This window comes from Mirounga leonina, unplaced genomic scaffold (genome assembly GCF_011800145.1).
Source record: "Mirounga leonina isolate KUSES-001 unplaced genomic scaffold, KU_Mleo_1.0 Mir_91, whole genome shotgun sequence".
Classification (NCBI taxonomy): Eukaryota; Metazoa; Chordata; class Mammalia; order Carnivora; family Phocidae; genus Mirounga; species Mirounga leonina.
This window is the reverse complement of record NW_023270839.1, coordinates 11171631-11195952: the sequence shown is the minus strand read 5'-3', so window position 1 is coordinate 11195952 and position 24322 is coordinate 11171631. Positions and strand designations below refer to the sequence as shown.

Here is a 24322-nt window from a genome sequence, read left to right as displayed (position 1 = left end):
TATGGTAGTTGGGCCTGGTTGTGTTGATAAAAAGAAATGGAAGTCACATTGAAGCTTAGAGATTTAAGCATAGGGAGAAAAAGAAATAAAGATGTGAGGGGAGCTGGGGTGATTCTGTTGGTTAAAGATCTGATTCTTGATTTTGGCTCAGGTCATGATCTCAGGGTTGTGAGATTGAGCCCCAGGTAGGGCACTGCACTGGGCATGGAGCCTGCTTGAGATTCTCTCTCCCTCTCCCTCTGTTTCTCCCCTCTCCCTCTCTAGGAAGGAGGGAAGGAGGGAAGGAGAGAAGGAGAGAAGGAGAGAAGGAGAAAGGGAAAGAGACAGATATGTGAGAAGGAGAAAATGGTTTGTAATAGAAGATAATGAGCTTGGTTTCATTCAAACCAACAGTTCATTGATTTTGCAGTGTGTGACCCCAAAATGGGGATGCCCTGATTGAGTTTTGAGAGAGAGAGAGAGAGAGAGATCAATCAGTCCACAGATTGGGACTGGAGAGACTCGCACATCATCTGTAGTTGAAATGGTGGGAGTAGACTGTCCCAGGGGAAGCACAAAAGAGAGATAGATGGAGAGTGTGAGAAAGAAACGTTAGAATCTTCTTGAACCCCTAAAGAAGGAGAAGGAGTGCTCTAAGCACAGCAGAGTGATATGGAAGACTTTAGGCTGGAGAGTGGAGTATCTGGGGTGCAAATATAACTGCCACTTACTAGCTTTGCAAGTTTAGGCAAGTTACTAAAACTTCCCTAGCCTCAGTTTGTGTGTGTGTGTGTGTGTGTGTTAAGTAGAGATAACAATAATATGTACTTCACAGAGTTGTTGTAAGGCTTAAATGAAATAATCCATGGAAAACTTAGATTAGCACAGTGCCAGAAATGTAGTAAGCCTGCAATCATGATAGTTGTCATTGTTGTTTATGATCTTTACAAGAATATTAGGGCATTTGAAATGGGAAGACTCTGATAAATAGATTCTTTAGGGATCTCAAAGCCCTTTATAAGTTTTCATGTCTAAAAGGTGATTAGAAAGGACTGTTTGTGGCCTCTACTCAGCAGTAAAAGATAAAGGTATTATAGGTGATCATGGGAGGTGGTGAGAGTGATCATGATGAATAATGGTAGGTGGTGGCAGGTGGCTATGGTGGATGATGGTGGGATGGTAATAGTGGGTAGTAGTTGGTGATGATATTGTTTGGGGGATATGATGGTTGAGTAGTGGTCATAGCAGGTTTTGGGGGTGATTGAAGTGGGTGGTGGTTAGTGAGAGGTGCAGTGATGGTTGTACGTAGTGATGAGTGACAATGGGCTGGTCATAGTGGGTGTTGGTGAGATGTGATGGTTGTGGGGTGGATTGTCATAGTGGGGTGTGGGGGTGACTGTGGTGGGTGGTGGTGAGTGATGATGGAGTTGGTGAGGATGGTGGTGGTGATGATAGCAGCTAACCCTTATTGAGCACTTACCATGTGCCAGGAACTGTTCAAAGCACTTTTGGACATATTAACTCACATAATACAAAAATCCAATGAGAGAAGTACAGTTATCTTCTTCATCTTACAGAGAAAGAGACCCAGTTGCTTAGAGGGGTTAAGTACCTTGCCCAGAATCACACAGCTAGTAGGATGTAAAGCCAGGATTTGAACTGGAGCAGTTTGGCCCCAGTGGCCAAACATTATTCACACCATTGTACAGTATTGTCTTGGTAGTACAGTCTTTCTAATGAATGGACAAAGAGAAAAAGCATTTTCTCCTTTGAGCTGTTCAAAAATTGCAGCATTATTTAATTACTGTTTGGTATTAATTTTTTTTTTTAATTTTTAAAAGCCAAATCAAAAGCTCTTCTATATCAAAATAATAAAATTGGAAAATTCTTTCTACCATTATTTTACTAGTCTCTCTTAATGTTTGTATTAAATCTTCTTAAACAAGATTTGTTTTGAAAAGAAACTTCTTAAAGCATATAATTTGCTCCACTTTTTTTTATTAGCTTGCTCAGAAGCCTTGGGTTGTGTTTTACTCTAGGAGTAATGAAGCTGAGAAGCTTCTATTTACCCAGCAGTTGTAAACTTTATAACCAGTCTAGACACAGATGTGTCTGGGTGTCTGACTAATCCCTTCCTAATGTAGATTCCAAGGAGGAAGATTACTTAACAATCCACAAGAAAAAGGGAAAAGTTATTCTGTGATTCCTTTGAGTCCTTGGAGTATTTTAGTGATATCTTTCCCAGGCTATAAACTTAGTTGTGAGGGACACAATATTCCTAGCTTTGATGAATCTGTTTTCCTAGGCAGATTTGTCATCAGTGACCATACCTTGGGTATCCATTAGGTGACATGGGAAGTGTATATGACAGGCCGTGAGATGTGAGAAGAGACATGCTCTAAAAACCCTGAAGGCATAAGTCAAAGCCAGAAACAGAGGAAACCTAAGTGGAATTATGAGAAATATACATGGAATAATTACTAAAAACATTGTAACTGACTATACCTATCTACATAGTGACATGTGTGACTAGCAACATGCCAAAAATGACAGTGCTTGTTGGAATCTGGTAGAGTAAATCTAGGAATACCTGGGGGGAAAGGCAAGTGTTGAATAACACATCTTGAAGAAACGAAGGGACATAGTTTAACAGAGTACTGTGGTCAGAGCCTACTGATTGGCCCGTGATCTAGGAGACGTGACTCTTTTAAGATATATCAATTTTATCTCAGTAAAGCTGGAAAAAAAAATTTTAGGGTCAAAGGCACAAAATAGCTTTGGTACCTTTGAAGGGCACAGTAGATACAGATGCTTAAAAGAATCAACCGGGTCATTTCCATCCATGTATTTATGTTATCAGAGTCAGAAAGGATGTAATAACCACTCTTAAGTGTGATTGGTACTGAAGACTAGGGATGGTTAGGATTAAAATGTGTGAGACATTGTTCTTATTCTCACATTTACAATATAGTTGGAAAGATTCGTCAAACTTTTGAAAAACTGACCAACAGTAAAAGATTTAAATAACAGTTTAAGACAATTATAAACAACATCACAGTGTTGTACTCAGGAGACATTTCAGGCTATCGTGGTGCGAGAAGATAGAATATGAGGTGCAATTGAGATATGACTAGTGGGGGTTGGGTACTTAATGTCTGAATTACAACATCTCACCAATTATAAGGCTTGGGAAATATCTTCTACGCCACCTTCCTCATTCTCCCAATGGACCTTCTTGAATCCCTGTGCCTGAGAAGGAGAAGGAAATTGGTCATTGGGGTCAAGATGGGCTTATAGTGACAAAGACAAGGAAATGTGACTCCCATCTGTAAAAACTCAAAGTGAAACTATAAAAACCCAGAGATAGTCAAAACAACACAAGTAATAGAAAATTGTTGAACACTGCATCAAAAACTAATGATGTACTATATGCTGGCTAACTGAACATAATAAAAAAAAACTACTCAAAATAAATAAGCCAATGGCAAATGAATACCCAGAACACCAAAATGAGGAAATCTGGCTGGGGTGAAAAGCTGTGTGGCCTTGTTATTTTCATGCTAAGTAAATTAGTCAGCATTTCTCCTCCACTGCTGCCTGTGGGATTCCAGCAGTGCTGATGGCTGAGCATTTTGGCATGAGCCCAAATGTGCTGAATCCATATGTACATGGGCTCTTCATCAATCATTTTATTGATAACAATGGCAAATGAAGCCTGGTACCTACATAATATTGTGGATTTTAACTGAAATAGTAAAGCAGGGCAAAAGTTGCTTCATCAACATTATTCCCCCAAAGTGACAGTAGTATGATCCTGATACTCACCACAAACTGATTTTCATCAAGTCAGTGAGAATGTCCCTATTTAACAGGTGAGTTCTATTCTATTAGAGCACACCTCAACTCTGACTCCAGGTTTCAGGCTCACTCAAGTTTTATTTAACACATTTCATGAAAAAGCGATATGGATCCAAACTCTAGATACATGGGCAACATTTTAGCATGATTCTGGAATTAAATACTAGCCTCCAGAATTTCTGGACTACTATACCAGTCCATCCTGCAAGATTTTCATTCAATCCCTTATCTTTAAATTCCACATGTTTGCTAATGGTCCCCCAAATACACATTTCCATCCTTTTTCTCTTCCCTGAGCCCCAGACTTGTGTAACCTGCTGCCTACTTGATATTTCTACTTGAACGTTGGATAGGCATTTCACATTTTGTAGATCTTAAGGCTTAATTTGTATATCTGCCCCAGACTTGTTCTCTTAGCTTCCCCATGTCCCTAGCTAGCACTACTAACTTCAGATACTCAAAAATCTTAGGTGGCATCCTCCATTCAGACTTTTTCCTTATCCCCACATTCAGTCCACTTAAAATTCTGTAGGCTCAGTGTCTAAAATTTACCTGGAATCCATCAACTTGGATTTCTCTCCACCTCCACTGGCCACATCCTACTCCAAACCATCATTATCTTCCACCTGGACCACTGGGGCTGCATAGGAACTATTTCCCTGTTTCTACTCTCAGCCTGTGTTAATTGATCTCTGCTGCATAACAAAAAGCATTATAGTCTCAATGGCATAGAATAATAAGCATTTATTTCTTGCTCACATATCTGTAAGGTATTTGGGAAGCTCTGCTGCAGGTAAATAGACCTTTCCACTCATCTCATTCTGGGGTCCAGGCTTGCCTGTCTTCTACACTGCTTGTCCACTGGGCCAAAGAATCAGTGACTAATGAGTAATGTGAGCTTAATGAATGGTTGAATTAATGACCAAATGGGGAAACAGTTCCTCATTTGCTCTCTGTGCTGCCATAGTAGTTTACTGACCTATGCCCAGCTCCTTCCTCCATAGGTTAGAAAGCCCTAAGGAAGAGATCATAAGTCTCAACCACTTGGAATGACTTGGTTCATGCAAGTTGCCAGCCTCTGTTAGAGAGCTCAATCCTCCAAGGATATCTGACGATCTTGTAGAAAAAATTTTTGTCAGCCTTCATCTGATACACAACATCAAAAAAGTCTTTTCTCAGAGTCTTAGCCCAGGGATAAATTCTCAACACAAATTAAGATTTCATCTGAGGCAGAAGATGTGTTTCATGAAGTTGTTTGAACAAGCTGTAGAACTGCTTTCAGTGACAAGGATTTTCTCTGAGAGCCACTGGCTCCCCTTCCCTAAGTGTTCCAGTTCCACCGCTTCATCACTGCTTTGGGAAATGAGCCCTGTCTTAGTTGTCCATGTTCTTCCAAAGAGAAAATACGAGCAGAATACAATTCTCCAACCTTCAGCTTCCCAGAGAGGTAACTTAGGAATAACCAGGACAAATTTACCAAGTAGATTATCTGGATCAATAATGTCAGAAACGCCCTGATGTCCATCCACACAAACTTGGTTGTTCTGAGGTACGTGTTTAGACTCTGAGAATGCATTTGGGAGGCTAACATGTTGTTTCCTTAGATCTTAATTGAGGCACATCAGCTTGAGTTACCATTTTACCTCTTCTCAGGGAAGGAAGGAGGTAGGTTTTCACAGCCTCTCATGAAATTAACAAAGATGTCAAGTTCTTTTTTTTTTTTTAAGATTTTATTTATTTATTTGACAGAGAGAGACAGTGAGAGAGGGAACACAAGCAGGGGGAGTGGGAGAGGGAGAAGCAGGCTTCCCGCAGAGCAGGGAGCCCGATGCGGGGCTCGATCCCAAGACCCTGGGACCATGACCTGAGCCGAAGGCAGACGCTTAACGACTGAGCCACCCAGGCGCCCCAGATGTCAAGTTCTTTGTCCTCTAAGTCACTTGTGACTGAATCAGTAATCTGGGGAAGACTCAGTAGTGCATTTTTTGCTTTCTGAGGATCTAAATGTAGTGAAATAATCACAGCACAAAATCCTGAACTTTAAGATTCTGTTTTATAATGGTTAATCTTAATACTTCAAAAACAGATCTGGATCTAATTTATCAAAGCTCACCTTTCTCTCTACCAGTTTTACCTCCTAATTTTACAAATGAGTGACAAGCTCAAGCCAGTACTGTTCTCCCAACCTCGTCAATTTAGAAATAAACCCTGGGGTTGTCCTTTCCAATAAAAAGGAAATAATGCCCCTTTTCCTTAGGCGAAAGTGTGGAAGAAAATGCTAGTGTTGTGGTCAAGCTGCTCATCAGACGCCCGGAGTGCTTCGGCCCAGCCCTGCGAGGTGAAGGAGGAAACGGTCTATTGGCAGCCATGCAGGGCGCCATTAAGATCTCTGAGAACCCAGCCCTCGACCTCCCCTCTCAGGGATACAAGAGAGAAGTGTAAGTGAATGGAATTGCCTTGCGGCACTGATATAGTTGGTGAGCTCCCAAAGATGGTCAGTACCTGGATTATTAAGGAAATATTGATAACTTCCCCCTGGTGGGGAAAGCACAGGTTCTTTATAGTTGTAGTTAAAATATTTTAAATCACTTTGTCAAGCACATTGCTGTCCTGACTCTCCCAGTAAGCCTAATGGTCAGGATCACCTTCACCCTTTTGCATTTCTCCTATTCCACTCCTACACCAACGGGCAGATTGAGACGTCTGCAAGCTCTTTCAGCCACCACTACACCTCCCCATGGCATCACTACAGGAGGAAGCTGCCGAGGCTAAAGCCTGGACTGACCAAGGTTGCTAACGGCCACAGTCTCACTTCAGCCCATTCCCTTCAGAATTTAAACCTCAGTGCCTCCTCTCTTACCTCGCTTTTAAAAAGAGGTAGTACCCTCCACTTTCCCTTCTGAAAGTGTTTTGATTTGATTCCTTAGGTAAAAAAGAGAGTGCAGGATGTAAAAAATTACAGCATCAATAATCCCAGTATTTAAAGGTTCAGGATGTAGTTGGTGTATCATGCCCAGCTCCCTTTCCTTTATCATAGCCTCTAGATCAGACCCCAGAATCTGGAGAATGGGTATGACCCAACGGGGGTAATTCTCTAGCCAGTTGGGGGGTTTTTTGGTTATTCATTCTGGTAGGTGATCTGGTAGAACTAGAAAGAACCCAAAATGTAATCTGCTGCACCTTCCTCACGTTGCATGAAAAAAACGAGGCCGGGGTCATATAGCTTGTTAGCAACAGATCCAGGGCATGGACTTACCCCTCCTGGCTCCATGTCTGGTATGCTTTCCATGTACATTCAAGAAGGGAAATGGAATGAATGGTTGGTAGGAGCTTTGGGGATTACTGCGCCACTCCATGGGTATGTATGGTCTGCAAGATCAGCTCATGGCAGTACTTAGGCCTTAAAGTTCAGGGGATCATAGGAATTCCACGGACAAATATTTGGGTCCTTTGAGCTTACTGAGTAAAACCACCTCGTTGGGAGAGAAGGTGTCCTGAGGAAAGGATGTGTGATGCTCAGGATGAGCAGAGTGTTTCCAGGTCAAGCAGCTCATGTCTAACAACATGGCCACACCTGCCAGCCTTCCTCACACCTCCCCCATGTTGGTTCTCTCTCCGCAGCTTGGAGGACAGTGAAGATGAAGAGATCGTGCACATGGGCAACGCAATTATGTCTTTTTATTCAGCTCTTATAGATCTCCTGGGCCGCTGTGCACCTGAAATGCACGTGAGTTCCCAGAGGGCAACTTTGAGGGGCTTGAGTGAAGAGCGCTGGGGAGTCCCTGAATGTAATTTCTCCTTCAATCTCTGGCATTTGCTAACACCGCTTTCTCTCAGTTCCTTTCGGCTAACATCAAAAGTCGTTTCCATCTCTTGTAGCCGATTCTGCAGCCTTCTAAAGGAATGACTCCTGAGCAAATCCCTGTGTGTGTGATTTCTCTGTGGTGCTGGTTGGGCACATCCCCCACATACTCTGTTTCAGAAGCCCCGAAAAATTATGTTTCCATATCCTTCAATATGGTCAGAATGTGACCAACTTGATTCTTGACTGTGGCCATGGGGACACTCCACGTGGAAAATCCTCTTTTCCCAATGCCCATGGTGTGAGACACCAGAAAGGCAGTCTCTTCCCATGGTTCACGTTTGATTACTTTCCGGAGATAAGCTCTGCGGGCATCTGGAAAAAGATGGTTCGATGTTTATGGGATGCCTTCTCAGGCCCCCAGTTTTAACCTAAAAAGTTGTGTTCTTCCTCTTCCGTTTTTCACCTATGCTCGGGGCAGAGAGAGAGTGACCTTATTTCACAGAAGGCCTCATGTCATAAGTGAGGGAGGAAATAGTTGCTTTTGATATCAAAATAGAAAAGATTTAAAAATTATTAATTACAAAATGTACTAGGTAATTCTTTAAAAGAACTGTTTGATTTGCTCATTCGAGGCTCTGGTGCCTGCCTGCCTCTTTCTGCCCTGCTCACTGCATTTGGATTATTCCAAGGTATCCCCCAAAAAGTGCTTGCAGTGCAGATTGGGTTGATATAAACAGTGGTATCTGGTATTGATGAGATTGTGTATTTGGTCATTGACAAGTTAACAGTGGATATGTTGTATTTTTTTAAGTACTAATGAAAGAATCCATTCAAGTAGTGGCTTTCAAAGTGCTTAATGAAAAAAATTGTTTTAGGTATAGTAAGAAATAATAATTTCCATTGCTACCTAGTATACATATATTCCAGAAGCAACATTCACCCTTACTACAGACACCTCACTCTAATATTTGCTATTCTATACTAATATACTTTGCTTTTTAATGCAAGTCACAACCCACTAATTTGATTTTACACCCACTAATTGGTCATGACCTATGGGTTAGAACACTGCACTACAACATCCACTCTTAACTTTCTTCCAGTAGGTCATGGGCTTGCCTAAAACACAATCTAGCCCAGTCTAGCCTCCTTAATCTCATGTGTTTAGGGAGACTATTACAATATGGAAGAATCTATGTTAAAAGTACTGTGGATAGAAGAAAGTCTAAATCTTGATAGGGGAGCCTGATCAGAATTCTTTTTTTTTTTTTAAGATTTTATTTATTTGAGAGAGAGAATGAGAGAGAGAGAGCACAAGAGAGGGGAGGGCAGAGGAAGAAGCAGACTCCCTGCTGAGCAGGGAGCCCGATGCGGGACTCGATCCTGGGACTCCAAGATCATGACCTGAGCCGAAGGCAGTCGCTTAACCAACTGAGCCACCCAGGCGCCCACCTGATCAGAATTCTTAACTGAAGATTCTGGTTCCTACTATGTGATAAACCAACCTTATCCACAAGGCCCATCTTTACATTTCTACGCCTTTAAACAAATAAAGGAAGCTTGAAAGGGAGCAAGGGAAATACTAGGGTGTTCTGCAGCCTGGGAACAGGATGGGGCAGGTGTCAGCTCCCCTGATCACCTGTCATCACTTCAGAAAGCAGGTGACACAGTTGGCTTATTCTCAGGAAGACACCCTCATGAGACCCCTAAGCCATTAGAGCCCCATCTGTGAAGGAGGTGCTTCCTTCCTTCCTGCCCCTCTGCTTCAGCACTTGACACATACCCCTTCCCAGCACCCCTCCCTTGGGCCCCTACTCTGTAAGTGGGGGTGGGAGGGTAGATGCCATCATCACTGACAGCCTCCCTTATACCCACAGGAATGAGAGGTGGCAGCTAGGGTGAGCGCATAGGCAGTTTTCCCCCGGGGCCTCCAAGAGCCATCTTCCAGCACACCATCCAGCTGACCAGGGCATATTCCATCCTGACCTCGTAACAGTTCAGTTCTCAGCTGAGAGCCTGTGCCCAGAAGTGTACCTGCTGCCCCCATGTTCCCGAGGATGTGCCCCTGCACAGGCTGGTTGGCCCCTTCCTGGTTGAATGTGTCAGGTTATCCATCTTGGGATAACTCCACTGAGACGCTCACATCCTCCGTGACATCCTCGAAATTCCCCCCCCAGCCCAAGCATTAACCAGACTTTTAGGAAATGAAATTCATCAGTCATTTCTATATTTCACGGAATTCTGAAGTCGAGAATTGTGGCCACAGCGTCAACACCTCCGTCATGGCCACGGAGAGCTCCCGGGACTGCAGTGACTCTGAGGAACCCCAGCAGCCCCCACATTCACTGCGGAGACTTGATCCCATAACTGCCTGACCGTTGTAATCCCAGCAAAGGAATCAAGTGACCTCCTCGGTCAGGATTATCCCCTCAGTAGCACCTCTTGTGGAAAATCGAGAGAAATCTTCCCTGTTGCCCCATGACCCTAAACGTCTGTGGCAGTTAGGGAAGTATAGAAGCATACCCAGCCTTAAGAACAATGTCACTGCCAGTGGTTTGGACATGGGGTGGGGAAGCGGTATGGGAGCCTCCTTAATCTCATTCTCCAACCCTGCGTTACAGCTTATCCAGACAGGAAAGGGGGAAGCCATCCGGATCAGGTCAATTCTGCGCTCCCTCGTCCCCACAGAGGACCTGGTCGGGATCATCAGCATCCCCTTGAAGGTGCCCTCCCTGAACAAAGGTAAGAGAAGCAGCCGAAGGCTGAGTCCTGCCAGGCTCCCACTTGCAGGGCAGGCAGCACTGGGGAAGGTCTTGCTCTTTTTCTGGCAGTGAGGGTTCTTTCCTCCTGGCTCCGGCTGGCTGCTCTCTCCTCTGCTTCCCTGTGTCCAAGGCCCCTGCACCCTACACCCGGTGGATAGGGCCATTCTAGACCTCACAGTCCTCTGAACACTCTAACCCTCTGGAAGGAGGCTGATGGAATGGGACAAATAAAAGCTCTCACCTCAGTCCTCCTTCTCCTTTGCCTCAGTGTCCCCAGATTGTGCAGCCAGGTGGGGCAGCAGATGGATAGGGCCTGACTTAGGCTCCCTTCTGCCACAGTCCCATGGACCTCCTGGCCATGGATATAAAGATATCTCCCCCCATCCCAGTGCTACTTGGATGATTGATTTGGCATCAGTCAGTGTTAGCTTTGCAAAACTTAATCTTTTCCCAAAGCATTCCGTTTCTCCAGTTCCCTCCCCCTGCTGTACAGGCAGGTTCTTCCTGCCAGGTGGAGGAATTGAAAAGACAACATGAGTCTGACTGTTATGGTGTTTCCCAAACTGGGTGTTCCAGGGAACATTTTTGTAGAAAATACTAATTGATGTATGTGTTGAGAAGTTTGGAGTCAAGTAAGTTTGGGAAAGGCTTTGGAGTGTATCACATTTTTTCCAGCTTTATTGAGATACAATTGATATATAACATGTATGTTTAAGGTGTACAGTGTGATGATTTTATACGTGTGTGTGTAGCAAATGTTTACCACAATAAATTTAGTTAACACATCCGTGACATTATGTAATTACCTTTTTTGTTGTTATATTGAGAACATTTCAGCTCTTTAACAGAAACTTCCAAGGATACAATACTGTTAACTGTGGTCGCCATGCTGTACATTAGGTCCCCAGACTTACTCATCTTTTAATTGAAAGTTTGTACCCTTTGACCAGCATCTGCCCATTTCCCCCACTTCCTCCAACCCCTGGTAACCAGCAATCTACTCTGTATTTCTATAATTTCAGTGTTTTTAGATTATACATATGAGTGAGACCATACAGTATTTGTCTTTCTCTGACTTACTTCACTTAGCAAAATGTTCTCAAGGTCTATCCATATTATTGCAAATGGCAAGATTTCCTTCGCTCTTATGGCTGAATAATATTCCTCTGTGTGTGTGTGTGTGTGTGTTCGTTCACATTTTCTTTATCCATTCATCCATCAACAGACACTCAGACTGTGTCCATGTCTTGGCTCTTGTGAATAATGTTGCAGTGAACATATGGGTGTGGGTATCTCTTTGAGGTAGTGATTTCGTTTCCTATGGGTGTATCAGAAGTGGAATTGCTGGATCATATGGCAGTTCTAGTTTTTATTTTTTTGAGGAATCTTCATACTGTTTTCCATAGCACCTGCACCAATTTCTGTTCCTACCAACAGTGACAAGGGGTCCCTTTCCTCCACATCCTTGCCAGCATCTACTGTTCCTTGTCTTTTTGATACTAGCCATTCTGACAGGTGTGAGGTGGTATCTCATTGTGGTTTTGATTTGTATTTCCCTGATGATGAGTGATGTTGAGCATCTTTTCATGTGTCTCTTGGCCATCTGGATGTCTTCTTTGGAAAAATGTCTATTTATGTCTTCTGCACATTTTTAATTGGCTTATTTGGGGTCTTTTGCTTTTGAGTTGTATGAGTTCCTTATATATTTTGGACATTAACTCCTAGTCATATACATGGTTAGTAAATATTTTCTCCCATTCTGTAGGGATGACCTACTAGCTTCATGAACTTGGATGTTAAAGATCTCCTCAGTTTTGGGAAGTTCTCAACAATATTTAAATAAGTTTTCTACTTTTCCCTCTCCTCCTTGTGGGACTCCAATGATGTGTAGATTGTTTCTCTTAATGGTGTCCCATAAATCCCATAGGCTTTCTTCATTCCTTTTCATTCTTTTTTTCTTTTTGTTCCTCTTACTGGATAATGTCAAATGATCTTTTCTTGAGCTCACTGATCCTTCTGCTTGGTCCAGTGTGGTGTTGAAGTGCTCTGAACAATGAATTCTTTCATTCAGTCATTGTATTCTTTTTTTTTTAATTTTTTAATTGTTATGTTAATCACCATACATTACATCATTAGCTTTAGATGTAGTGTTCCATGATTCATTGTTTGTGCATAACACCCAGTGCTCCATGCCGAACGTACCCTCCTCAATACCCATCACCAGGCTAACCCATCCTCCCACCCCCCTCCCCTCTAGAACCCTCAGTTTGTTCTTCAGAGTCCATCGTCTCTCATCATTCGTCAGTCATTGTATTCTTCAGCTGCAAAATTTATATATTTTTTTTATGTTTTCTACTTCATTTTCTTCTTGTATTTTCCTAATTTCATTTAATTGCTTTCCTATGTTCTCTTGTAGCTCTCTGAGCATCTTGAGAATAATTATTTTGAATTCTTTGTCAGGTAATTCATGTATCTCCATTGCTTTGGAGTCAAATTACTAGAAGGTTTCTGTGTTCCTTTTGTGGTGTCCTGTTTCCCTTCTTTATGGTACCTATAGCCTCACATAGATCCCTGCACACAGGAAGAAGCAGTCACCTCTTCCAGACTTAATGGACTGACTTTGAGAAGGAAAGAACTGCACCTGTAGGTGAGGGCATGTTAGAGTGTGCTGTGACCCCAGGTCTAGTGGGACAGGGCACCAAGTACAGGGCTGGGTGTTGGCTTCGTGTCTGGGGGTGGGGGCGTGATGTCTTGGCAGCTCAGGCCACTGGGGTCCACCACATTGATAATTATGTGTCCTTGGCAAGTGCTGCTGGGAATCCTCGGGAGCTGCAAGGGCTGTTGGGGTCCTCAGCAATAAGTCCACATCTAACAACTAGGAATGAGGTCAGGCAGTGGTGGTAGCTGGAGCTGGGGGTGTGTACACATTCCGCCGCAGGGACCAGCTGCAGGTGCCTATGGAGTGGCGTAAGCCAATTGCAGACACACATGGAGTGGCAGGAGCCAGGGCCAGCAGCAAGGATCAGGGCGAACTATATGGGTTCACTAGCACCTACATGGACCCTGGCTATTAGCATGCCTGCCTGTGGCTGCAGGGTCTCACAATGAGTGCACAGCAGTGGAAGCCAGTGACAAGACTCAGGCCAGTGGGACGCAAGTTCATAGTTGCAGGTGCTAGCTACAGAGGAGCCCAGCAGTGCAGGCCACTGACCAGAGGCAAGGTCAGGACTGGGCCCACAAGCAGCTGGGGGGCCCTGTACGTCAGCATGCACTCCCATGGCTGCAGGATCTCAGCCCAGGTGTGTGCATGGCAATAGAGGCCAGTGATGGAAGTCTTCCCAAGGGCACACCCAGTGCTGGGAAGCAGCTGCAAGAGTCTAGCTGACATCTTGAACTCACACAGCTGCAGAGCCCAGGACTACTTGCCAGCGCAGATCCTGGGTTCTGGCAGTGAGGGAGACGGGAGTGGGAAGAGACCCAGGTGGCTGGGCATCTGCACACACAAAACCTGGGCAATCTGCCAGGGTTTCACGGTGGCTCTGCTGGATGTTGGGTTCTTCCATAGCGAGAGCTGGGGTCCTGTTCAGAGCAGGTCACTGAAAACACAGCGACTCCCACTGCATGGTTGATGCGGGTAGCCCCTGCCCTTCTTTCTTGTTCTGAGACATCTCTGCTTCACTGGTCTCTAGGAGGGGTGAACCCGAACAGCTGTCCTTTATGTAGTGCCCCGAATCTGGAGGAGGTGATTGTTCACCCAGTTCTCCCTTCCCAGTACACCGAACTCTTTCTAGCTGAGGAGCTCCCACTTGGCTCTGAACAGTGCCAGCCTGGGATGAGGCCAGCGAAATGCATCTTTACCTTTTTGTGTATTCTTGGGGTTTTTGTTCTACTGTGTTGCTCAAGTTTCTCAAGTAGAATCCTGACCTCTCCCAGTGGTGTTTTTGTTCATGGATAGCTGTCTAATTGTTGATTTTTGTGGGAGACAAAGGCTGGGGTCTCCTACTCCTCCATCTTGGTGACATCAGTCTCAAAAATAACACATTTATCATGAATTACATTAAGATTATAGAGCCTTTGAAAAAAGATACGATAAAATAAATGTTGAACTTACTATTTCCCAAACTTTTTGAGCACAAAACATCTTATAAAAATAATGCTTCTCAGGGGCACCTGGGTGGCTTAGTCATTTGGGTGTCCCAACTCTTGATCTCAGCTCAGGTCTTAATTTTAGGCTTGTTGAGTTCAAGCCCTGCATTGGAACCTCCTTAAAATAAATGAATAAATGAATAAAATTAAAAATTAAAAAAAAATAATGTTCCTCAGAACACAAGGTATGTGGGAAAGATGAATTCAGCCCTCCACCGTTCAGATCCGGCTCCCCCTGGTGTCCAGGAGAGGCAAGCGGCTTCCTGTCAGGAAGGTCCCTTCCCTTCTTGCTTTCGTCCTCTGCCCTGCCCTGATCCCTGGGCTGAATGAGGCTCTGGGCTGGTTAGCACTAAACCTTCGGGGCTATTAGGGTAACTTCTGAAGTACCGTATGTAAATATGCTCTGCCTTAGCTTGATCCTTTAGGGGCTCTTTTTCCTCGTTTTTGATGTTAACATAATATTAGGAGGAAGACTTTTTCTTTTGTGTCCTCTTTCAAACTCCTGTCTTTATTCTCCAAGTCAAGCAGTTTTTATTTTCTTCATGGTATTCCTCACTTCATCTCTGAGCTTTTTTTTTATCAAAATAAGATTAGAATTACTGGATGATCTGTTCTCAGTTTCACCTAAATCAGATAATAGTTTCCAAATACTAAGAGGATATTTCCTCAATTTTGTGCTATTTATGATACGATGGCTACAGAAAAGACACACTCTTAAATTTAATCTACCTTACATTTTCTCCCTTCCTTTCTTGTGTCTTCAGTCAACAAAGCGAAAACTCAAGCCCCGATGCCTGACATTTGCCCATTTCTGAGGTGTAAGTCCCCTAACCATGGTCCAGTGCAAGCTATCAATATGTGTCACTGAGCCATGGAGTTGGAAAGAGAATACACATGGCCCACCATTGTATTGTATTTCCAACATGCAAATAAAATAAATGTAAATAATCTCAAGAGTATAGTTTATAGTGAGATCATTAGGAGGTGACGAGTTTTGAGTATTTGTCACCTTCCTAAATATAATTTACTTAATTGTAAATCTTAGTTTTTAATAATGAGTATGTCTAACAACTGGCTCAAAAAATTCCGGAAGTGTAAACAACCAGCTTTCCCAAGTCGGTATCAGCTGGCTTCAGCACAATATTGTATTCCTATTGCTTGTTAGGATAACAAAGTGTAGACAGACACGCTCTGTGTTGCCTTTGAGACTGTGGAGATAGAAAAGGGGACATGACATTCTCTTTGGGTCTTTCAGATGGGTCCGTTAGTGAGCCAGATATGGCAGCCAACTTCTGCCCTGACCACAAGGCACCCATGGTGCTGTTCTTGGATCGTGTTTATGGCATTAAGGATCAAACTTTTCTGCTCCACTTGCTAGAGGTTGGATTTTTACCCGACTTAAGAGCCTCTGCCTCTCTAGATACGGTAAGTGGCTAAAATAAAAAAAATTTTTTTCCCATCATTGTACATTGGTGACATGGATTTCAAAGTGAATGTTTTCTATTTACTGATTACGTATTAGCAGGCTGCTTTAAAGGGTGAGAAAACAGAGGCACCAAGAAATGGAAGATGCTAATTTGTTGTGCCAGAGACTTAAATGTAGGTAAACTTAACCTCAAATATTCAATTCAGGTTCCTCTGTTGCAAGTTTCTTGGCACTATCTGTTGTGGGGGCACATCCTGTGCATTGTAAGATATTTAGCACCATCCCTGGCCTCTACCCACTAGATATCAGTAGTACCACCTATAAAACCAATTCTAGATATCATCAAATGTCCTCTTGGGGACCGTGTCTTCCTCAGTTGAGAACCAGGGCTTATTGCTTTTGAAAAAGTCTGGTTGGCAGAATTATAGGCTGGAAATACTCTTCTCACTCTCCTTCCTTAAGTTTCATGCACTGCCCATCAGGAAAGATAGTCTCCAAGTCAAGCAATTATGGGGTATTGGGCATGACAAGGTCAAGACCAGAGGTCAAGGGCAAACCCAAGTTCAAAAGTCAAGGGTAAAGAATCCAACATCAATAGACATCGAGACCGGAGGCCCCAGGAGTTATAAAGTGTAGATGCATAATGCCCCAAGTCAGGAACAGTACACCAGGAGTCCTGGGTCCAAGGAGAAAAGAATAATTCAATCAGCATAAGTCTAAAAACATCTTGCCAGTGTAGGGTTACTTTTAAAGAGCCAGAAGAAACATGTCTTCTTAATCAGTCATAAAGTCTCTCAAGGCTCCACCTAGTGTCCAACAGAGACAGAAGTCTGAGCTCTGTAATGGGTGGTCTGCCAGCCCGTACCTTAACTGGCATGGATTCGATTTGAATGGGTTACTCACAGATGTATGGGATCACCCAGCAATGGGAAAGCAATCCAAGCCCCAGTCTGAATGGGAGCTCCATTCCTATCTGTGGCATGGGGATAAGAAATGGTACATCCATGAAAGTGTCAGGGGCATATGGTCCTTTTGGATAATTAAAACAATGGTTCCACAGCTACTTTTGTTTTGAGTTTTTCTATAAATTCCTTGATTTAAAAAAGTAATTGTTTTAACTTGTGAGACATTCTCAAGGTTCCTGATCAGATCATTTGATTTTTTTGTAGATCAAATAAATGGCAAATGCTGTTCTACCAGTTGGTGTTCAAATCACATGCTTGTCTAAGTACCATCTGCAGCACAAGAAGTTAAACATTCAGTTCCTTAGTACATGCATTCTCTTTTGAAAACTTTTAAGCCACTGGAATCAAAACTCTGTCCTTCCCCATTGTGACAACTCTGTCAAAATGATAAATGTGAAAGATTTGCTATTTCTTTTCAGTCTGATTAGTGAATCTTTTCTCAAAGACAAACTTTTGAAAATTAATAGGAATACCCGGAAATGTGTACAGTTCAAAACAGTTTATGACATCATAAGTTATAGAAAATGTGTTACAGATCTAACGGCTGTGATAATCACAGGATATAATGAGAAGATTTCATCTTTGTGGATCTCAAGGTTTCTTTTGAAGTTCTTCAGTTTTCCAAAATGGTAGCTAAGAATGCTTTGACAAAGTGTCACTAAGTGGGCATTCCTTGTGTCTAGCCTGTCTAAATGAATGAGAAAGAACACTGTGAGTGATAATGACAGCAGAATTTTAGAGCAGGTCCTAAGTTTCTATTCCGTGTACCCTTTTCCCATGCAAAGTTAGGTTCCCTTTAGTGACTTCCACCCCATGCCATTTATTAGATCGTGAATGGCTCACAATGCTTATAATTTAAGTGATGGGGGTCAGAGCTCCACTTTCTGTCTATAAAATGTCACAAAACCAGTAGTTTGATGGCTTGCTTGTCCAATAGCCACTTACTAATCTCAAAATCACAAGAGATAACTTGTGAGTCTCCATTAGGTGAGAAAAGAGAGCTCAAGCAGAAGAATAACATAGTAGCCTGTTAGCTGGCCTTTGCAAACACGAAGAACGTTGGGTTAGACCGATCATCAGCTGATGTTAACAGGTTTTAGAATCTCTCTTTGAGGGAAACAGATGGTTGTCGATCATTTGGAATGAGTTAGGGCCAGCCGGCCTTTGCGTTCCTTCGGGTTTTTTTTTTCTTTTAACCTGACTTTGTATTTTCTCACTGAAAATGCAGAAGAGAAGTGGGTCTGCTGACAAGGTAGAAAGTTGTTCACTCTGTTGCTGTGAGACACTGTTGCGTGTAAGCTTTCCCACCTGCTAGACAGGAGCTCCGTCCTCGGGGTAAGCTTTGCTCTGTCTTTCCCGGGGAGATTAACCAGAGTCCCAATCCCCTTTCCTAGGTTTCCCTGAGCACCACAGAGGTAGCACTTGCCCTAAATAGGTATTTATGTTCTGCCGTGCTCCCGCTCCTCACAAGATGCGCCCCTCTCTTTGCTGGAACAGAACACTACACGTCTCTGATCGATTCTACACTACAGACAATATACAGGCTTTCCAAGGGACGGTCCCTCACCAAAGCTCAGAGGGACACCATAGAAGAATGTTTGCTTGCCATTTGCAAGTAAGTACCCCTGCCCGTGTTTTTCACCTGCGAATATGCTTCCCTGTGTGCCTTTAATTGTGTGATTGAAAAACTCCAGTGACTCCAGTCTGAGGAAGCTTCCAGGCCTTAGCCATACACCCACCCTTTCTCAGTCATCTCCTCGTAGGATATGCTCGGTCCCCTCCCCCCGCCCCCTTGCCACAAGTTTTCTGATCACCTCTTCCTTGAGTTCATCTCTCACTGTGAAGAAATGGGGGACACAGGGGCGCCTGGGTGGCTCAGTCGTTCAGCATCTGCCTTCGGCTCAGGTCATGATCCCAGAGCCCTGGGATCGAGCCCCACATCAGGCTCCCTGCTCCGCGGGGAGCCTGCTTCTCCCTCTCCGACTCCCCCTGCTTGTGTTCCCTCTCTCGCTTCATCTCTCTCTGTCAAATAAATAAAAATCTTTAAAAAAAAAAAAAAGAAAGAAAGAAATGGGGGACACAGCTCAGGCTCTTGCCCTGAGGGTTCGTGGACCAGAAGATGAGACTGTCTTTCAGGCAAGTATTCAGTGTTCAGATTAAGAACTAATGTTTTGGTTCCTAAGATAGAGCTCTTTGATAATTTGATAAATTGTTTTCTAATTAGTTACTGCATTTGCCTGTTAAAAGTTTTTCTGAGGAGAGAGCCTTAACTTAAAGATATTCCAGTAGTGAGGATTTCAGGATGGTGGCTCAGAGGGCCTTAAATTCCCTTCTGATCACACCAGTAGGTGGCCTCAGATTCCACCTATGCACAGGTAAGCTCCAGCTTCATCCTTTGGACAGTTGGCCCTTAGAGATGGCTATAAAATCAACTGCACCTTCTTTCTATTACATTCTTTGTACATAATCAATGACTGCATTTTGAGTGTGCATAGATCCTACAACATCTTGTCACCTGGTGATGAGACTTTACCTTAGGTAGCTCAATTCATTAGCCACACGTTCCTCTTCCTATATTTTAACTATACAGTTGACCCTTGAATAACACAGGTTTGAACTGTGCGGGTCCACTTGTACATGGATTTTTTTCAATAAATACAATACTATAAATGTATTTTCTCTTCTTTATGATTTTTGTTAATATCTTCTCTAGCTTCCTTTATTGTAAGAACACAGTATGTGATACGTGTAACACAAAATATGTGTTAATCAATTGTTATTGGTGAGGCTTCCCATCACCAGTGGGCTATTAGTAAAGTTTTGGAGGGAGTCAAAAGTCATACGTGGATTTTTTTTAAAGATTTATTTATTTAATAGAGAGAGAGAAAGTTGGGGGTGGGGGGACAAAGGGAGAGAGAGAATCACAAGCAGACTCCCACTGAGTCCAACAGGGGGCTCGATCTCATGACCCTGAGATCATGACCTGAGCTGAAATCAGGAGTTGGACCCCTAACTGCCATGATGTTCAAGGGTCAACTGTACTCACTTTTTAAGGTGTGTTATCATTGACTGTGATTTACCCAAGATCTTATTTTAGGAGCTAAGTGTTTGGCGGCTTAGCGCTGGTGTATGGTTATGGATGAGTGTTTTTTTTTCATTCTTCCTTCCTTTATTATATTCTTTCTTACTTTTTTAATTCGATCTCTCTTTTTATTCCATACCGCAGTCACTTGAGGCCTTCCATGTTACAGCAACTCTTGCGACGTCTGGTTTTTGACGTGCCCCAGCTCAACGAATACTGCAAAATGCCTCTTAAGGTGAACCTCTTCACTGTTATAGAAATAGCATCCACGGCGCGGAGACTTGCCTTGCAAAACGTGAGGTCTTCACAGTTGGGGGAGCAAAGTAAACATTAAATGGGTTTTACTTTTTTAAGCTGAGGACTAAGAAGGTACAACCCACCATATCAAACCCCTTCTTGAGCATCTAGGTTGCAGAGAGTAGATCATTAACTGCCCCAATTTTCTTTAATTGATTTCCACTGACTACATGTGATTTAGCAGAAGTTAATGAGGGGGACTTGGATTTTGCGCTTTCCTGCCTTAATTAGGTTTTCAGAATGTTTTCAATCTCAAAGAGCTTTGAAGGCCTTGCAATTATTCATTCAAGTATAGAACCTAAACTCTCCTTTTTCTGTTCCATACTGTCTTGTGCCTTCCTTTTTCCCCTGTAACAGACCCTCTTTTTTGTTTGTTTTTTACTCTCATCTCTGTTTTCTTTTATTGGTGGAAAGCACAGCTACAGAGCTATCTGTTGTCTCCTTGATGATTTTCTCATAAATTACGAAAGTTTTATCACTAACACAGGGAGCAGCATCTGGGCCTGGGTGGGAGAGCACCACAGTCAACTGCCCACCCAGGAGAACAGCGTTTTTTATCTTTTACCTAAGAGGTACCTGCCGTATTTGCATATTCATTGTGTCAGCCGTGGCCAGCGACACCTGAAAGTTCTGCCTGGTGATTTAACAGAACTTTCCCTTCTTCTCAGAAATAGTCTAAGCAAGGATTTTAAGATGCGCTTTACTGGGATAAACAGAATTCCCAGAATCCTTTAGTTCAATCCTCTGTCTCCATGCCCAGCAGAAAACAGCTTGTATATTGTCAGAGATTCCACTGCCCTCCAAGGGCTTGTTCTCTTGACTCTTAATCCCAATAAGTATTTTAGCCGAAAACCATGGTTTTCACAGTTCAGCTTGGCATTGCTTCGTCGGCAGCCCTGTACAGTCAGCTGGATTCTGACTCCTGAGGGAGCAGCATCAACAGCACTCAGTGAGCTCACTTTTACGTCTTAGAGCCCCAGGATTTTTCTTAGAGGATGTGGATCCCACCTGCGGGATGGGAACATTGGCGCTGTACTTCTGCCCTCTGCTGGCCACATGTGGAACTGTGGTAACATGGCCGGGCCATCAGAAGGCTCAAGAGAAAGGCAAGGAAAGCCATGGGCAGAAATCAATGTAGAGAAAATCACCACATGCTCCCCATCATCCCCATGTCAGCATCACAGAATCTTCTAGATTTATAAACAAATGTCTCAGAAGGAATTCTTTCCACCTTCAAGTGCCTGGAAGGTTACACAGCAAGTACTTTCAGAGGGTAGCACTTTCTCATTGGAAGTAGAAACAGTTCCTCTCCATTTCCCAACTGCTGGGGTCACATTAGGAGGCACAAGAATTAATCGGGCAGATTCAGCTCAGGCTAGAACTCATCACGCAGGAGAGCGGACCATTCCCAGTGGTATGCAGGGACCTCTCTGTAGCTCACCCAGCTGTTTCATCTGTTGGCTTCACTCTCACGTGGGCTGCTTACTGTTCTGTTCTCCCCTGCACGGTGTGGACGCCTGTGGATCTTCTCTGCCCCACTCGCTGGTGCAATCCTGTTCCAACCTCCTAGCTTCTGACGAATCACTATGAACAGTGCTGGAAGTATTACTGCCTGCCTTCAGGATGGGGGAGCTATGGGCTAGCTGTGGAAGAAGAATTGCACCTGACAGAGAAGCTCTTCTGGGGGATTTTTGACTCCCTCTCCCACAAGGTAATGGTAGCACTTCCCGAACAAAGAGGGAGGACCATGATGACCAGTGAATAATCAACGCCTATGAATAACAATAGCTAACATTATTAGCCTTTGCTACCTGCTAGGGACAGTGCCAATTACTTCACAAGCATATTACACCATCCTTACCCCCAATGCTCTGAAACAGGAACTGTGCTAATCTACATTTCACAGGTGAGGAAAAGTCTCAGAACAGTTGAATAACTTGCCAGACTCGCAAAGCTAATACATGGGAGAAGGACTTCCAAAGTAAATCAGAAAAATATGTCCCTCGTTCAGTCTTGATGACTTACCTGTGCCCCCATTCCTCTCCCCCTGACCTTGTGTGGACCCTGTTAGCCAGCCTTTACCAAGTTCAGATGGAGAGGAGAAACCCCAACAGCCACTGTGAGGTTGAGATGTGGGATTTTCAGAAGACCGCATGCCCTTCTGGGGAAGGTTCTTGGCAGCCACTCGTTTGAGGAGGAAGTTGAGTAAAAACTGAGGGTCTCTGAATCCCAAACCTCTGTACAGTCTGAGTGAAAGACAGTTCAGACTCTCACACTTGCCTCCACTCCTTAACCCAGGTTATTTAGATTGCTGAGGTCGTCAACTTTAAAGGTAGGAAAGGAGTAGGTCTGGTCTTCTTACCGAAGTCTGAAGCATGTATATAGCTGCAATTGGTGTTCGCCTGCGCTTAAATTTTCTTGATTCCCATGTTCCTTTGCTCTAGTATGAGTAGATCAAAAGCTGCTCCTAACCCCATGTTATTTGACTGAAATTTCTCCTGGGCCCCATTCAAGAGAGAATGGATGTGATATTGAGCCATCTGCTGATGATACTAACATAAGACCCATATCAGCTAGTGAAGGGACTGGCAGAGCTGCCACTGCCCAATCCGGTCACAGGTTGGGTCAGTTTCTATAACGATGTATGGCGGACAAGTTTATAGACCACTGTAACCCTTAGATATTCTTGCAATTAACTATTTGGGAGAGAATGATTTAAACTTTGATTTAAGGTTTTTCAACTTAAAGCAAATGGTGGCTCAGGCTTCACAGGTTGTTGTTTCATCCTCCAAGAATCACTCAGTTTCCACCAGAAAGTATCCAAGAATTGACATGTTTGCCATTTTGGTTAACCTGGACAAGTGCAAGCATGTTATTTTTTTCAGCTAATTGTTGAATGGTTCTGCATGGGTGACCCTAGTTCTCATCTCTGTACTAACGTGGTCTTTGTCTTTCTTCACAGAAGTATGACCCAGACCTTTTCCGAATGGCCCTTCCTTGTCTCAGTGCTATAGCGGGGGCCCTGCCACCGGATTATTTAGATACCAGAATCTCAGCCACATTGGAGAAACAGATCTCAGTGGATGCAGATGGCAACTTTGACCCCAAGCCCATCAACACCATGAAGTGAGTCCAGAATCTTCTCTAAGCTGGTCCTATATCTTGCCCGGTGGCCTGTGTTTTTCTTTCAGAAGGTGACAAGAAATGTAAACTTTCCTTCCTTCCCTCCTGCCACCACTGCTGATCATTTCCCCTGATGCTACAAGTCACATCGGCACTGCATTTTGTCCTCAACTCTTGAAGGTTTCATCCATCCGTATTTGATTATATACTATATTATTATATTCTGGGCCTTCTTCTGGGGGAGTGGTTTATTTATTATAAGAGATGAATGCTCTCCACAAATGTCGCCGAGGCATTGCAAGAACTGACCTGACAAATGATGCAATTAATTTATTAATGAGTTTTTTGACAAAATATTCATTCTTTGTGAATTAGGCCTCTATAGTTCTAATAGCATCGTACATCAAAACAACTCCATAAATAACACTCAGCTGAACTCCAGTAAGACCTCAGGGTGTGATGACAGAACAACATGGGGTCCTTAGTTGAAAGAGTGGACCCACTCTTTGCCATGCTGGAATTTTGCTGGAATTTTGGAATAAACTTATAATAGTGTCTTTTCCTCTCTCCTTCTGGCTCTCCAGCATTCCTCCCTGGTGATGACTAGGCCACAGATAAAATATTGGGCAACATACGCTCAATTTTGTCTTGTGACAGTTCTTTCCTAGTTACAATGTGTTGTGGGTCATACGGTCTTCATCTCCAGGTGCATTTTTTTTTAAAGATTTTATTTATTTTATTTATTTGAGAGAGATAGTGACAGAGATAGTGAGAGCGATCACAAGCGGGGAGGAGAGGGAGAAGCAGGCTCCCCCTGAGCAGGGAGCCCAACGCTGGGCTCGATCCCAGGACCCTGGCATCATGACCTGAGCTGAAGGC

The 24322-nt window shown here is 43.5% G+C and overlaps 1 protein-coding gene across 1 annotated transcript in view; it reads left to right on the top strand.

Annotated features, from left to right (window-relative positions):
- Positions 1-24322, top strand: part of RYR3 (ryanodine receptor 3) — a 508260-nt gene that overhangs the window by 379819 nt on the left and 104119 nt on the right. Inside the window, exons 44-51 of the mRNA XM_034994885.1 lie at positions 6095-6275; positions 7459-7564; positions 10264-10384; positions 15806-15975; positions 18336-18556; positions 20168-20258; positions 21891-22031; positions 23283-23446. Coding sequence (XP_034850776.1) covers positions 6095-6275; positions 7459-7564; positions 10264-10384; positions 15806-15975; positions 18336-18556; positions 20168-20258; positions 21891-22031; positions 23283-23446 — 1195 coding nt within the window. The remainder of the gene's footprint in view (positions 1-6094; positions 6276-7458; positions 7565-10263; positions 10385-15805; positions 15976-18335; positions 18557-20167; positions 20259-21890; positions 22032-23282; positions 23447-24322) is intronic.